The sequence below is a fragment of the Lichenostomus cassidix genome, chromosome 3 (genome assembly GCF_008360975.1).
Source record: "Lichenostomus cassidix isolate B80296 chromosome 3, HeHo_3.0, whole genome shotgun sequence".
NCBI classification, from domain to species: domain Eukaryota; kingdom Metazoa; phylum Chordata; class Aves; order Passeriformes; family Meliphagidae; genus Lichenostomus; species Lichenostomus cassidix.
In genome coordinates, this window is record NC_139483.1 from 87,830,616 (window position 1) to 87,843,333 (window position 12,718).

General features: G+C 44.8%; 1 protein-coding gene across 7 annotated transcripts in view; it reads left to right on the forward strand.

The window, feature by feature from the left end:
• The window catches only part of DST (dystonin), a 295,384-nt gene that overhangs the window by 32,403 nt on the left and 250,263 nt on the right, over nucleotides 1-12,718 (forward strand). For 4 of the 7 annotated variants that reach the window (XM_085056610.1, XM_085056616.1, XM_085056608.1 and 1 more), the window contains exon 4: nucleotides 1,368-1,575. In XM_085056610.1, coding sequence (XP_084912736.1) covers nucleotides 1,368-1,575 — 208 coding nt within the window. Of the gene's footprint in view, nucleotides 1-1,367; nucleotides 1,576-3,002; nucleotides 3,139-12,718 lie in introns of those variants that run through there. The other 3 variants (XM_085056613.1, XM_085056618.1, XM_085056617.1) reach the window with 3 other exon arrangements.

Below are 12,718 nucleotides of genomic sequence, written 5' to 3' on the forward strand. Positions count from 1 at the left end.
GCTGAGTGGGGCTGTTGCTGCATAACAAAATATGCTGGCTTTAAACTAGAAGAGGGTTGATTTAGATTAGATATAAGGAAGTAATCCTTCACTATGAAGTCGGTGAGGCACTGGAACAGGTTGCCCAGAGAAGCTGTGGAAGTGCTCAACGCCAGGCTGGATAGGGCTTTGAGCAACCTGGTCTAGAGGAAGGTGTCCCTGCCCCCGGCAAGGGGGTTGGAACTAGGTGGTCTCTAAAGGTCCCTTCCAACTCAAACAATTCTCTGATTCTATGATTCTACTACACCTCTACAAGTTGACAGCAGCACACATCTAAAAATTAACATAATAATTGGACAAGCATCAGGTTGCACTTTTGAAAGGCTGTGACAGTTGCTCCCAAATGAAATGACAAATCAAATCCATCGTTTTCTTGTCAGGTGCCCTGGAGAAACTAGAGATCTCTTCAATCAGAAAATACACAGTGAAAGAAATAGCACTTTGCTCTCCATCGTGTATAATGATGTACCTTAAATTTCAACATGGTGCCGAACTGTTACTGTTCACACATCTACGTTTCCCACTTTACCATACACAGGGAAGCCAGAAATGGCAGCAGTCCTCTTCCTGCACTGCATGAGGGTTTATTTTAGTTTCTGGAAGAGCTGTCTTTTGAGTAGCTGAGAAACCTAAAAGTGGATGCAGTCTATATGCCGAGATGAATCGTTTGTTTGCCGAAGCTGTCTGGCAAAGTGTGACCGAAGGCTGCCCATCGTGCCCTGTTACTCAAAGGGGTTGCTCTGAGAAATCGTGTTCCTTCCTTCCCTCCTGCCCTCCGTCCCCGTTAGCCAGCCGCACCGGGTGTCCCCGGGAGCGCGGGGCAGGAGGGGACCCGGGGCGGTAATGAAGAGCCCAGCCTTGGCTCCCGGCGGTCCCGGGTCTGTCCCAGGGGCGGATTCACCACTAGCTCGGTGATGGCAAATCTTCCCCTTGTCCTGGCGGGGGAGCCAAACGCCATCGATCTGTAGCCGGGAAGGTTCGTGGTGCCTTTTTTTTTTTTCGGCTGTTGTTGCTGCTGGGTTTATTGTTGGGGAAGTGGGAGGCTCATTTCCTAGCTGGTTGCCCAGCCGCAGGCCACGGCTCTACCCCGTCATCCCTCCAAATGCACTCCCGCTAAAGACCGGCTGTTTTTTGGAGGATCACCCTCGGCACCCCTTTCCCCTCTCAATTCACGGCAATGGTGAGCGGCGGCCCTCTCCCCCATCCTCCTTTTCCCGTGAGATGCTTTTCCACGCCACGCGGGGCGGGTATTCGCCGGCGCCACCTGAGGCCCCTCGTCCCGAGCTGCTCCCCACGCACCCTGTCTGTCTGTCTGTCTCCCTGTGCAGAGCTCCGGCAACGCGTCCTACCGATGCTCCATGTCGTCCTCCGCCGATTTCTCCGACGAGGAGGACTTCAGCCAGAGGTCGGGGACGGTGTCGCCGGCGCCGGGGGACACGCTGCCCTGGAACCTGCCCAAACACGAGCGGTCCAAGCGGAAGATCCAGGGCGGCTCGGTGCTGGACCCCGCCGAGCGGGCCGTGCTGCGCATCGCCGGTAAGGCGCGGTCGGGGGCGGCCGGGCAGGGGGCGGCCGGGGGGCAGAGGGACCCTCGTCCCTTGTCTTTCAGAGCGCGGCCCCGCCGGGCGGTGACTAAGCTCTTTGGCCGCCTTTTCCGGCTGGGTGAACTGATGCGTGTGGAAGGCGAGCTGAAACGCGCGCAGGTGCGCCCATTAAACTTTGATGCGACAACGCATCAGCGGCCGGGGGCTGCAGCCGCGGCGGGGGCCGGTTCAGCGGGGGCTGGTTCAGCGGGGCCGGCGCTCGTTTCGGCCCGCAAGGCCGAGGGAGCCCCCGGGCGCTCCGGGTGGAAGCGACGCGGGATCGCCCGCAGCGCGGGGAGAGGCCGCGGCGGCCGATGATGCTCCGCGAGGGGCGGGGGACCAGGCGCCGGTCTTTGTCCGCTCGGGGCCGGGGCTGCGCTCGGGGTGGACGGGGACCGGAACGGAGCCAACCCGGTGTGCCGGAGGTGTCGGCGGGCTCTGCTCCGCGGCCCGGGGACAACCGATGTCGAAAACAGGGCGGAGGTCCGCATCTCCCTGGCGAAAGCTGGAAACCGCCTGTAAACGAATCCCAGAAAGATGCGGCGGTCCTCAGTGCTCCCCAGGGACACCGCTGTTGTTCTCCCCAACCGCCCTGATTATATATGCGCCTCCGTGGTCCCCTCCCGGGACACCGTTTCCCAGGGTAACCCATCCTAGCGGCGCAGTTAGCGGGGGCAGCGCTGCGGAGCCGGGCTGCACCAGCCGCAGGATGCAGCCGCCAGTGGGGGGGTTGCGGAGCCGGCCCGGCCGCCTGCGGATCTCACCGCCGCCCCCCGCGGGCAGGGTGCGCAGGACGGGGCACCGGCGGGCCGGGGGCAGGGCGGCAGTGACCGCTCCGGAGCGGGCCGGGCGGCGGGGGCAGGGCCGGGGGCAGCGGGGGGACGCGGGCGCGGCTGTGACACCTGCGGCGGGGTCGCGCCCGCCCCGCCCCTCCGCCCGCATAGCGGGGACTCCCTGCTCCGTTTGGGGTCCCTCCCTGCTCGGTCCCTGCCCGCCAGTGCAGCGTCCCCGCCGGCCCCGTCAGCGCCGCGGGCGTCGCGTCCCCGCCCCGGCAGCCGCCACCCTCCTCGTCCGGGGGAGGCAGGGGCGGGCGGGAGGCGGCGGCAGAGCTCGCCGGCCCTGCGGGCGGTGCCTCGGCGATGGGGCTGGAGCCGGGGTCTGCGGCGGGGAGGCGGTGGCCGCCGCCGGGCTGGTGCCGCCCCTCCGCGCTCCGAGGGGCGGCTACTGAAACCCGAGCGGCCGCGGAGGCGTTTCCTGGCCGGGCTGGCAGCGCCTCCCTCCGCCCGCCCCCCGCCGGCTGCTGCCGGGGCTTTTCTTGTGCCGCCCCCGAGGCTGCCGGCCGCCCGGAGCCGCACAGGCGGGCAGGGCAGGGCAGGGCTGGGCTGGGCTGGGCTAGGCTAGGCTAGGCTAGCCTAGCTCCCGGCCATGGCTGGCTACCTCTCCCCCGCCGCGTATTTCTACGCGGAGGAGCAGGAGTACCTGCAAGCCTACGAAGATGTCCTAGAGAGATATAAAGGTAGGGCAGTGCCCCCCGTGCCGTGCCGCCGCACCCTCTCGGGCAGCCGCTCGCCCCGCCGGGTGTGGCGACTGCGGACCGGGAGGCGCTGGCGGCCAGGTGGGGACATTGGTGGCCCCGCGTCCCTGCGTGGATCGGTCTGGGGGGAACGGACGTGGGCGGCTTGTGCGATAAATATAAATACCGTGTCACCTCAGCAGCGTGTGACGGGCGCTCTCGTGTGTTTAAAAGTCGCTTTTTCGAGTGCAGTGCGGACACAGTGATTTACGTCTCGATGTGCATTCATATTTAAAGCTTCGGTTTATTTTCACCTATTTATTTAATTATGCTAGGGCAAAGAATTAGGTTAGTTCACGTAGCATCTGAGTTTTTTCATCGAATACAGAAAAATGAGGAGAAGGGCGTTTGTCGTGACGAAGATGCTCGCAGCTAAATTCATCTTGCTAGAAATGTAAATTACATTGATTTCTTAAGCACATCGGGATGGAGGGGATGGTTTGGATGATTCATTGCTGATTTTCAGTATATTTGCTATTACTAAATCTGAAGAAGCTTATCAAAAGTGTTACAGCTCTGATTTTAATTAAAGTGTGAAAGGGATGGAGTTAACTGTTCACTCTGAGCCTTCATCCCTGAAATAGTTTTTGCAGCATGTCACAGCATATGCTGACATTTGCAGTGCTGAGTCCTTTTGTAATATAATAAAGGAATAAGATGTTAGATTTCATATCTGAATATTTTCAGCTGTTTGTTCAGTCAGTTCTGAAAATTTTTGTTAAATGGTTTCCACTGATGGGAGTGGCATATTTTAAGACAGCTTGATTTGAAGATACTGATAATTGATTTTATTTATTCTGTGTTGTTAATGGTAGTATTTGGAAAAATATACCCTCAACAGATGGCTATTTTGACTGTGAGAACTTGTTGTAGTTCTCTTAGGTCTGAGTGTACTTTTTACCGGTGTCACTTGCAATTTCATGTGTCATTAGCAGTATTGACTAATGACTCCTTTGTGTCTGTTGCCCATTGTGTCAATGCAGCTATGGAGCATGTGCACCGTTTCTGTACTGAAACGCATTAGTGCATTTTAGCTGAGAAATAATTACCATTTGATGATTGCCATCATCTTCGGAAGCGCATCTTTATTCCATTCTCTCCTATTTTTAAGTCATCAATTTATATGCAGCTGATTTGATTTTTGCAAAATTTTGGAGCTAGTAGGCTGTTTACTTTGTAAATAAACACTGAGAAAACTTGTTTTTCTGCTTTGGATTACCTTTTATTTCTCGCTGGAATTAGATTTAGTAAGGTTCCTTCTCATACCAATTACTTGCTTAAAAACCTGGGAAAGAGATTAGGCCTAATTTCCCCTATTTCAATGGGGGTTTTATTAGGTAAAGGATTGAAAGGTTTGGTTTTCACGTGATGGGGAACAATAGGATTTTAATTAAACTCTGAAAACTAATTTACATATCTGAAAGAAATAAAGCATATTCTCAAAGTATCTGAGTATATCATGTTGTGGGGGATGAGTCCAGAGTCCATTCACATTCAGTGACAGCCAAATCCTGAAATTATTCAGAAGGATCCAATGTCTGTTGTCTTAGTTTTTAGTGTCATATTCGGTATATTAGTATGCTGTGATTTATTGCTTGAGGTATACTATATTCAGCCATCTGGAGCAAAGGTAAAGATTTGGACTTGTTTTAATTAAGATCTATTGGAAACCTGGAAAACACATTACTTTTTAAAATGTGTTTTCAAGCCAGTCATGATTTCCCATTCGAATCCCAGTAGTATGACTTCACTACAGCAATTGTTGTTCTGATGACTTGCTATGGGAGCTGATCTAATCAGAAAAGAATTGCTACAATATAGGCTTTGAAGGGAGTGCCATTTCTCTGAATTTCTCAGTTTGTAAACATCTCCTTTAGTAAATTTCTTAATCAAATGTGAACTACGTTGACATTAGAAGATGAGCTTCAATCTATAATTTTAATGCTGATTGTTCTTCTTCTTTTCCTTTTTACAGTCTGCAGAATGCTCTCATACTCATCTAGGCCATTATCAGGGTGCCAAATTATCTACGTCCCAGCTGTTGAGTACTGTAACTAGCAGAGTCAGCTGTACAAAATTCATTGCCTGTCTTGGAAGGCTTGGGATTGTATGATGCCACATCATTAAGATGTTCAGGCAGTTTGATTTAGGAAGATAAAAGCTGCCCTTTTTAAATGTAGAAAAGTGAAATTTTGCTCTTCCTCTATTTCTGTAGCCAAAGTAGACTGCGGATCTTGAAGACCATGCAATATGAAGTACCTTGTTGCTTTAACAGTTGAAAGCAGAACATTTGTGTGTCTCCAAATTCTGTCTGCTGATCATGTCTCTGGTTGTGACAGTAAATAATTAGGCAACTGTTTGCTAAATCTGACATACCACAGAAGTGCTGTTTGCTATGGGAGAAGAGAGTGTTGTTTTCTGATCCCTGGTCATCTTAGTTGCTGGCTGTCAGTTTTTTCCCTTGATTAGTAATTATTTGGCAGTTCTTCTAAAGCATTTTGATAGAGGAAAAAGTCACATTATCTCAGATGTTTTAGAAATCAGGTTGAATCTAGATACTTTTTCAGGGAAAAAAACCCTCCTTCTTTGTTGGTAGCACCTCTAAGAAGTCAAAGGCAAACCCTTTATTGTGAGAGTGGCAATAAAACATCTAGTATAGTTTGTCTGAAGCATTTTACATATTTCCCATCTTGTTTCTGACTGAATGGGAAGATGAGAAATCATACAAATATTTGTTAATATAACTAAAGGTTCAGCTTTATCTCAAAAACTGTATTTGAGTTCTCTAGGAGCTTGTAAAGACCTTAAAAATTATTCTTGCTACTCTGTGAGTTACCTCTGACCATTGCCTGGGAACAAAATGTAATAAAATTGTTAGCTGCGGACTTCTTGATAAATAAGACAATGTCCAATAGTATTTGATATATACATATATAAATCTAAATATGAAATTAAATGCCATCTCTGTCAGACGGCATAGGAATACATTGTTCCGTGCCATCATTATTTGAGTATTAAATGTCTGAAAATTATGCTTTTAAACTATAAATACAGTACATTCATTAGATTTCCTCTGCTATAAATTGCAAGTAATAAACTGAGAATCAAGATGTGGATATATCATCCCTCTGAAATGGTCACTCTTTAATGTATTTTTCAGTTCAGGTTATTTGAATAGCAGTTGTAACAATCTTTTTCTGAAAGATTTCGAACAAATTACGTAACTAAGTTGCCTCCCTTTTGACATAATTTTTTATATGGGCACATCTGTTAATGACAGTGTGATTACAGTATCTGGGAAAGAGCTGATGCATGGAGTTAAGTGCTGAATAAATTGTAGTTATTCAACAATGTTCTTTTAACTATGTAAGCCCTTAAAGTTTGAAATACATAGGGTTATCTGGGCTGTGCAGAGCTTTTAATGCTGTAGGTTTATACATCTACATCTATAGGAAATATCTATTAGACATTCAGCTTGACTGCCCATGAAAAATACAACCTTGTGGTTCAGGGATTTCATGAAGTTGTTGCTGCTGCTAGGAAAGGTGTCACATGAATGTTTTGTTTGGAATGGGTGTCTGATTAGTGCTTCCTTTGGGTACTTTGGTCTTGTTGCATAGCCCCTGTCTGTAGGAAGGAGGGGTAGGTCTGGGCCTGGGGACAGCAAAACTCAGGGAGGGTTGTTAAACTTAGGGATGTTCTGTTTCACTGTTGGCATTGCTCTCTTGCTTTAAAACGATCTGTAATACTACACATTCAGCTGAAGCACAGCAAACAGCTCTGGTTCTGTATTCTGAGAACAAAGACACTGGAGATGGTCGAGAGCTAGCAGGTCATCTGATGCATTTTGTTGGCTTCAGAGACAATGTAATTTGTTCTAATGATTGATTGAGGGTAGTGTCAAGTAAAGCTGTTCTGACATTTGGTACAGGTTTTGAATTAAGATAAAAACAATAGATGCCTGTTGTCCAGCTGCTTTGAGGAGGCAGCATTTGCACAGAATGGTTTTTGTTCATCTGAAAGTGAATTGCTGCTGCGTTTGAGGAATTTGGAGGCTTCTAAACATGTTTGGTATCAGACTTAGTCCAGGGATATTCTTCTTTAGAGATGACTTCATAGAGCAAAGACAGGAGGGGCCATGACAGATGCTCCGGGCTCTGGAATATGTGAATTTCTGAACTTCCTTATTAATGCTTTGAAGTTGGGGACCTGAATTTTCAGTCATCAGAAATCTTGTCCTTCTGGGCTCTTGGCTGTGAACTAATTGGATCTTCTGCTTCAGGGATCTAATTTTGAATGCAGAAGGAAATCCTGAAGTGAGTAATTGATTAGGTAGTTTCCACTATGGATGGTTTTCTTTGACCTCTTTTCAGGTGTTGGTAGTATCTTGCCTTGGGTTTGATTGCTTTTTTTTTTTGTTCAGATGAGTAAGTTATTTTGGCTGACTAGCGGGCACAAGTGGATTATCCATATGCATGTCACCTAATCCTTTCTTTGCCACTGTGCAAATCTTCAGCAAGACAACACTGTTGTTTCCCATATTCCTAGCACATTTTCTACAGCAGGCTAGCCTCTTGGGAAGGCAGGATTGTAGCCAACAGAAAATGTCTTCAGTTAGGGATGGAAACATAATAGCTTGCATGCTGCCTGTATTTGGACAAAATTATGGACAACTTGGGCCACCTAAAAATGCCAAAGCTGCAGTTTTAATCTATTTCAGCATTCCTCCTTATTTAAAGCGGAAGGTCTGACTTTTAAAGAGCTTGGAGATGGGATAGTTTCCTGAGTGCATTCATCTCAAATATGAACCAGGTCTTGCTGACTTGACTTGTACGAGCTCTTCACTTGAGCTTCGTTGAAGAGGTCTTGGAGTAAAATAACAGGAACGTGAATGTTGGGCAGTTCAGTGATGTTTGTTTTTGTAAAGGCCTTGAGATTTAGGCAGCAGTTCCTGAAGCTGAGTTTAATGGGATGCATGAACTGTGGCTGCTTCTCCATGATTTTAATAAATACCTGTTTGGTTGACTAAGGCAGACGGAATTTGGCCATTGATTCAAATACCTTTGGTATGTGAATTGGAGCAGAGATGAAAGGTCTGCTTCGTTGCTTTTCTGGTACTTCCCAATTCCCATTGAGTCAGCAGCATCTTTTAAATAGAGCTCATAGGAATATTCCATAATTCTTTTTTTAGAATGAAAACTGAGAGGTAGTAAAGTATGAGGGGAGGAAAAAAAAAGAAAATGCACTTCAGTCACTGTTGTGTTAAAAGGCTTGTTTCGTCTCAGTCTGTATTTTTGGTTGAGGTGTTAGTACTTGTTTTTTGTGATCTACTTGGCTAATTTCTAGTGGTATTTTGCTTGAAAGCCAGATTATGCTCTTTTTTTTTTTCTCTACACTTTTTAAAACATGCCTGATTTGAGGAGTTTATTCTGCCATTTCAACATGTACTGGAATTAACTGCTTTATAAAATAAAAATGGGCTTATTCACATGCTTGAATTTAAGTGCAAGTATTTTATAAGTTCAGGCTTAAAATAATAACATTTTGTAAATGTCAAATATGAATGCAGCTTATTGCTGCGTGCCTGAAATGTTTCCTGTAAAACATCATTAAAGCCGTTTAATTTAACAAAGCCTTGTTTTTCTGTAGTGGGTGAAAATATTCATGTACTGAATGCTTCCAGTCAACCCAGCTTTTAAACAGGTGAAACAATGCTTACAAAGACGCTTCAGTCTGCTGGTCAAATCCTGAAGGGCATGTTAATAGCCAGATCCTACAAGTTCATCTGTGTAGGCAGACTCGGTGCTTTTGTGGGGAAAGACTGGCTTTGGAAACCAAGCCATGCAAGACTCTTCTCAAGACTGGGGCCCGAGTGATAGTTCATCCTTTGATAAGGCATATTCCTGCTAAAATCAGGCTTCCTGTAGGGTATTCCAGTTTGGCTGTAGCTGCATTAGAAGGAAGTCAGCATGTTTCCAGATTTAATTGTGTTTTACCTGGTGAGTACATAATTTTGCTACGGAGTGTTAATCTATCAGTTCTTTGGATTTTCTACAAGATGACAATAGTTGCCAATAAATCCGTGAAAGGATGAAGATTGTAGGCGAATGTATTGAGGGTTAAACTCTGCACCTCACAGTCACACAATTAGTGTAACTATTTCTGTAGGACAAGGAGGATTAGGCCTCTGATGGGCTTTCCAGTGGCATAGGCCAAAATCTGCTCTTGATTATAGCCACATGGCCCTTTTGAACTTGGTTTGCTTTGAAACATATCTTCATTGTTCAGTTTCATAGTTAACATGTGAAATTACAGTATTTAATGATGTGTTCTGCTACGCTATAAATACAGATCGGCAGTTAAATGGGGTTCATAACCTAACTGTGTTGGAAAACTAAATTAGTTTGGCCTGAGGTTCAGGTATCCAGCTATCTGACAGCTATGACACTTGGCACCACGTGGATCTAAAATTAGTAGAGCTCTTCTGTACTGGGATTAGAGATGTGTGTTTGTTTTAGTTCACAAAATGGATAAAAATCTGACTCGTTATACAGTTTTCAGAGTTATGTTTTAGGCATTTTGCAGATGAGACTATAGGTGAACAGAGAAGTTCCAGAAAGTCTCTCGCTAGGTACTGAAATGGATATCCTGTCAAAGTCTTTCACAGACTTTGCTCCTGCCTGATCAGATTACCCTCTGCATGCTCCTCATGTGACAAGTCTCCTAGGCACAGTAGAAGCAGCATTAGAAAATGAGTGTAAACATTTGGACAGACATTTTGCAGTAATAATAACAATAAAGCATCCTGAACTGTTCAGGCAAAAGAGCTTTTTTGAAAGAGAAATGGCACTTGCAATGCTGTGGTTTTTATTCAAGCAAAACTTTTGTTAATTTTGGTGGGAGTCAGGAACTTAGCTATTGATGTTTATAAATATTTAATGCTTTAAATTACTTTGCCTTTAGATAAATTTTTAATTTAGAGATAAAGGGTTTACATTGCATCCTAGGAATTAGGAAATGACTAGAGTCCTTGTCTGGAGAAAACACTGCTATGTAGTTGTATATAACTTCTCGGAATAAGGTATTATTGCTAAGGTAGTTGTGGTTTCAGAGTAGGATATTTTCAAAAGGACACATAGCAATGTGATTACTGTTGCAAAGACCTTTAATAGCAATTAGGGTCTTCACTGCTGTTTGTGTCTTGGAAATTCTCCTCCAGTGACTATACGTTTATTATTGAGATCAAGTCCTGACCTTGGGAACCATTTCATAATATCATGTATTACAGATTAGTTCTGCATTTAAAACTCAGTTTTTGAAAGGTTTTAGGTATGAACTCTTCTGGCAAGAGAAATTAACCATAATTTTTAGAAAGTGTTGATTTCTGCATTGAAAAGAATATACATTTCAAATATACTGAAATTTTCTTTGTAGAGTAGACTTGTTACTCAGGCTTTATGCCTTCTAGCCTCTTCATTCATTTTTTAACAAAACAATCGCTGAGAAACATTTGTTGTAGTTTTAGGTTTGCTTTAGTTTTCCTTCTTTGCAGGAATTTTTTGTCTACCTCCAGTTTACACTGGTGTTAAAGCAGCATTTGGCTCAGTCTCTCTTTAAAGTAGAGAAGAACAGACACAGATGAGCTACAGGAAGAAAGCCAAAGTTGATTAGGTCCCTTGATGAAATTACCTTATAATTTTACCGTGCTCAACAGGATACTTTTGCATTGTCCTCTTTCAATATTTTAAAATAGAGCTCTTGTTAATGAAGTCCATATACTTCTTGTGAGGCCAGATCCAGCCTACCTCTGAGAGTATCAACCCAAATTCTCATTTTCTGTTGTTTCAAATTGTATTAAATGAAATCAGATTGATTCTCATAGGCTTAGTATGTTTCTATTTAAATTGTTCATTTATTTTTGCTTTCTCATGAATATACATTTCCTTCAGATCTTGGATTACACTGAGTCCAGCCATCCAACATTGCTGTTTAAAATGGGTGTATGGTAGGACCGAGCAGCATCAAACAGTTGTAATCTAATTTATAAAGATTATTTTAGTGTCCTAGAAACAATATGTGTTTATGCCTTGATATTTTGACTGTCATACTGAGGCATTTCTTTGCTTTGGGAACCGCAAAATACTCAAGAGAATTTAAAGAATTAAGTTTACACTTTGAGAGCTTGTATTTCTCTGCAACAATTGGCAATTTAATACCAAATGTAAGGATTTGATTAACAATAGTGAGTGGGATCACCTTTATTTTAAACTTGAAATGTACTTTGAATTTGGTGCCTAGATTTTTGTAGCCATTTCAGCAGCAGCACTGTGGATGGTCTGTTGGTGGTCTGGGTGTATGACTGAATTGTTGATGGATATTTGTGTAGCTTGTGCTGGATATTGGATTCTTCTCTTTGCATTTCCTCAACCCATACACTTTGAGTCTACTCACTTCTGATCTTTGATCATTTGGCTTTTTTTTGGAATGCTTCTTCACTGGAGGTTGGGGGTAGCTTTTGTTTTTTTGAAAAGTCTTTGTTCCTAGGATCTGGAAGACCCAGTATGATTCTGTTACTCAACCCTTGGTTCCCCTTTCTTCCTTCCTTCTCATCACTTTTAAGTTAGATTTTTAGCTGTAGGTTGTATCCCTTGTGGGCCTGTTCCTTCAAAGCGCAGGCAGAAGATGTGTTTCCTTTGAGGGGCTTCTTGACCCTCTGGTACCAACTTTGCAGAGGAGTGAATTGTACTTCTTCATCAGGGTGATCCCTTCCCTCTCATGGTGGAAAAAGAAGAAGACCTCTACTCCATTCTCCTTCTGCCTGCCACTGTCACAGAGAGCACTCTGGAGCACTGGCTCTTGTCCTAGGACGCAGTGTGGGCTTTACTCCCTACACTGCAGTTGAAGCTGTAGAGACATCTTTGAGCTTTTCCTTATTAAATGAAATGTAAAAACTGTGTGTGTTGAATGAGATTTCTCAGGCTATGTGGCCATGTGCTAATTCCTGCTGTGAACCTGAGTTCCTTAAGTTAGGATCAAGCCCAACTGGGACTTGAGTATCAGGTTTTGTACTCATGAGCTCGTGTCCTACTGAGATAGAAATTCAAGCCTCTTTTAATCCCCGTCAGGGAAAGTGCAGAGATAGGCAACACCACCAAGGGGGCAGAAAATAGCATGATCACTTCTGAAATGACTGTTTCTTTTGCTGTTGGTTTCAGCACTCTGACTTACACCTGAATGTGTGAGCATTGCTATTCAGGGTGAGAGTCAGTCTGGTTTTATACTGCCAGTGGAAGCAAATGCTCCCTGCTGTGTGCAGCCAAGTTAATTATGAAATGCACCAAGATGTTTTCTATATCTTAACTGCGTTTGAAACTCTCAAGATTTCTTTTCCATTGTCTTAATGACATGGCTGATAAATAATTTTATTTATTTGCTTTTTTCTTCTGAGTAGATAAACGTATTATCACTTTATCTCAATGACTAGCAGTTAGTGTTGACAGATGGCTTAGATGCTATATGAAGG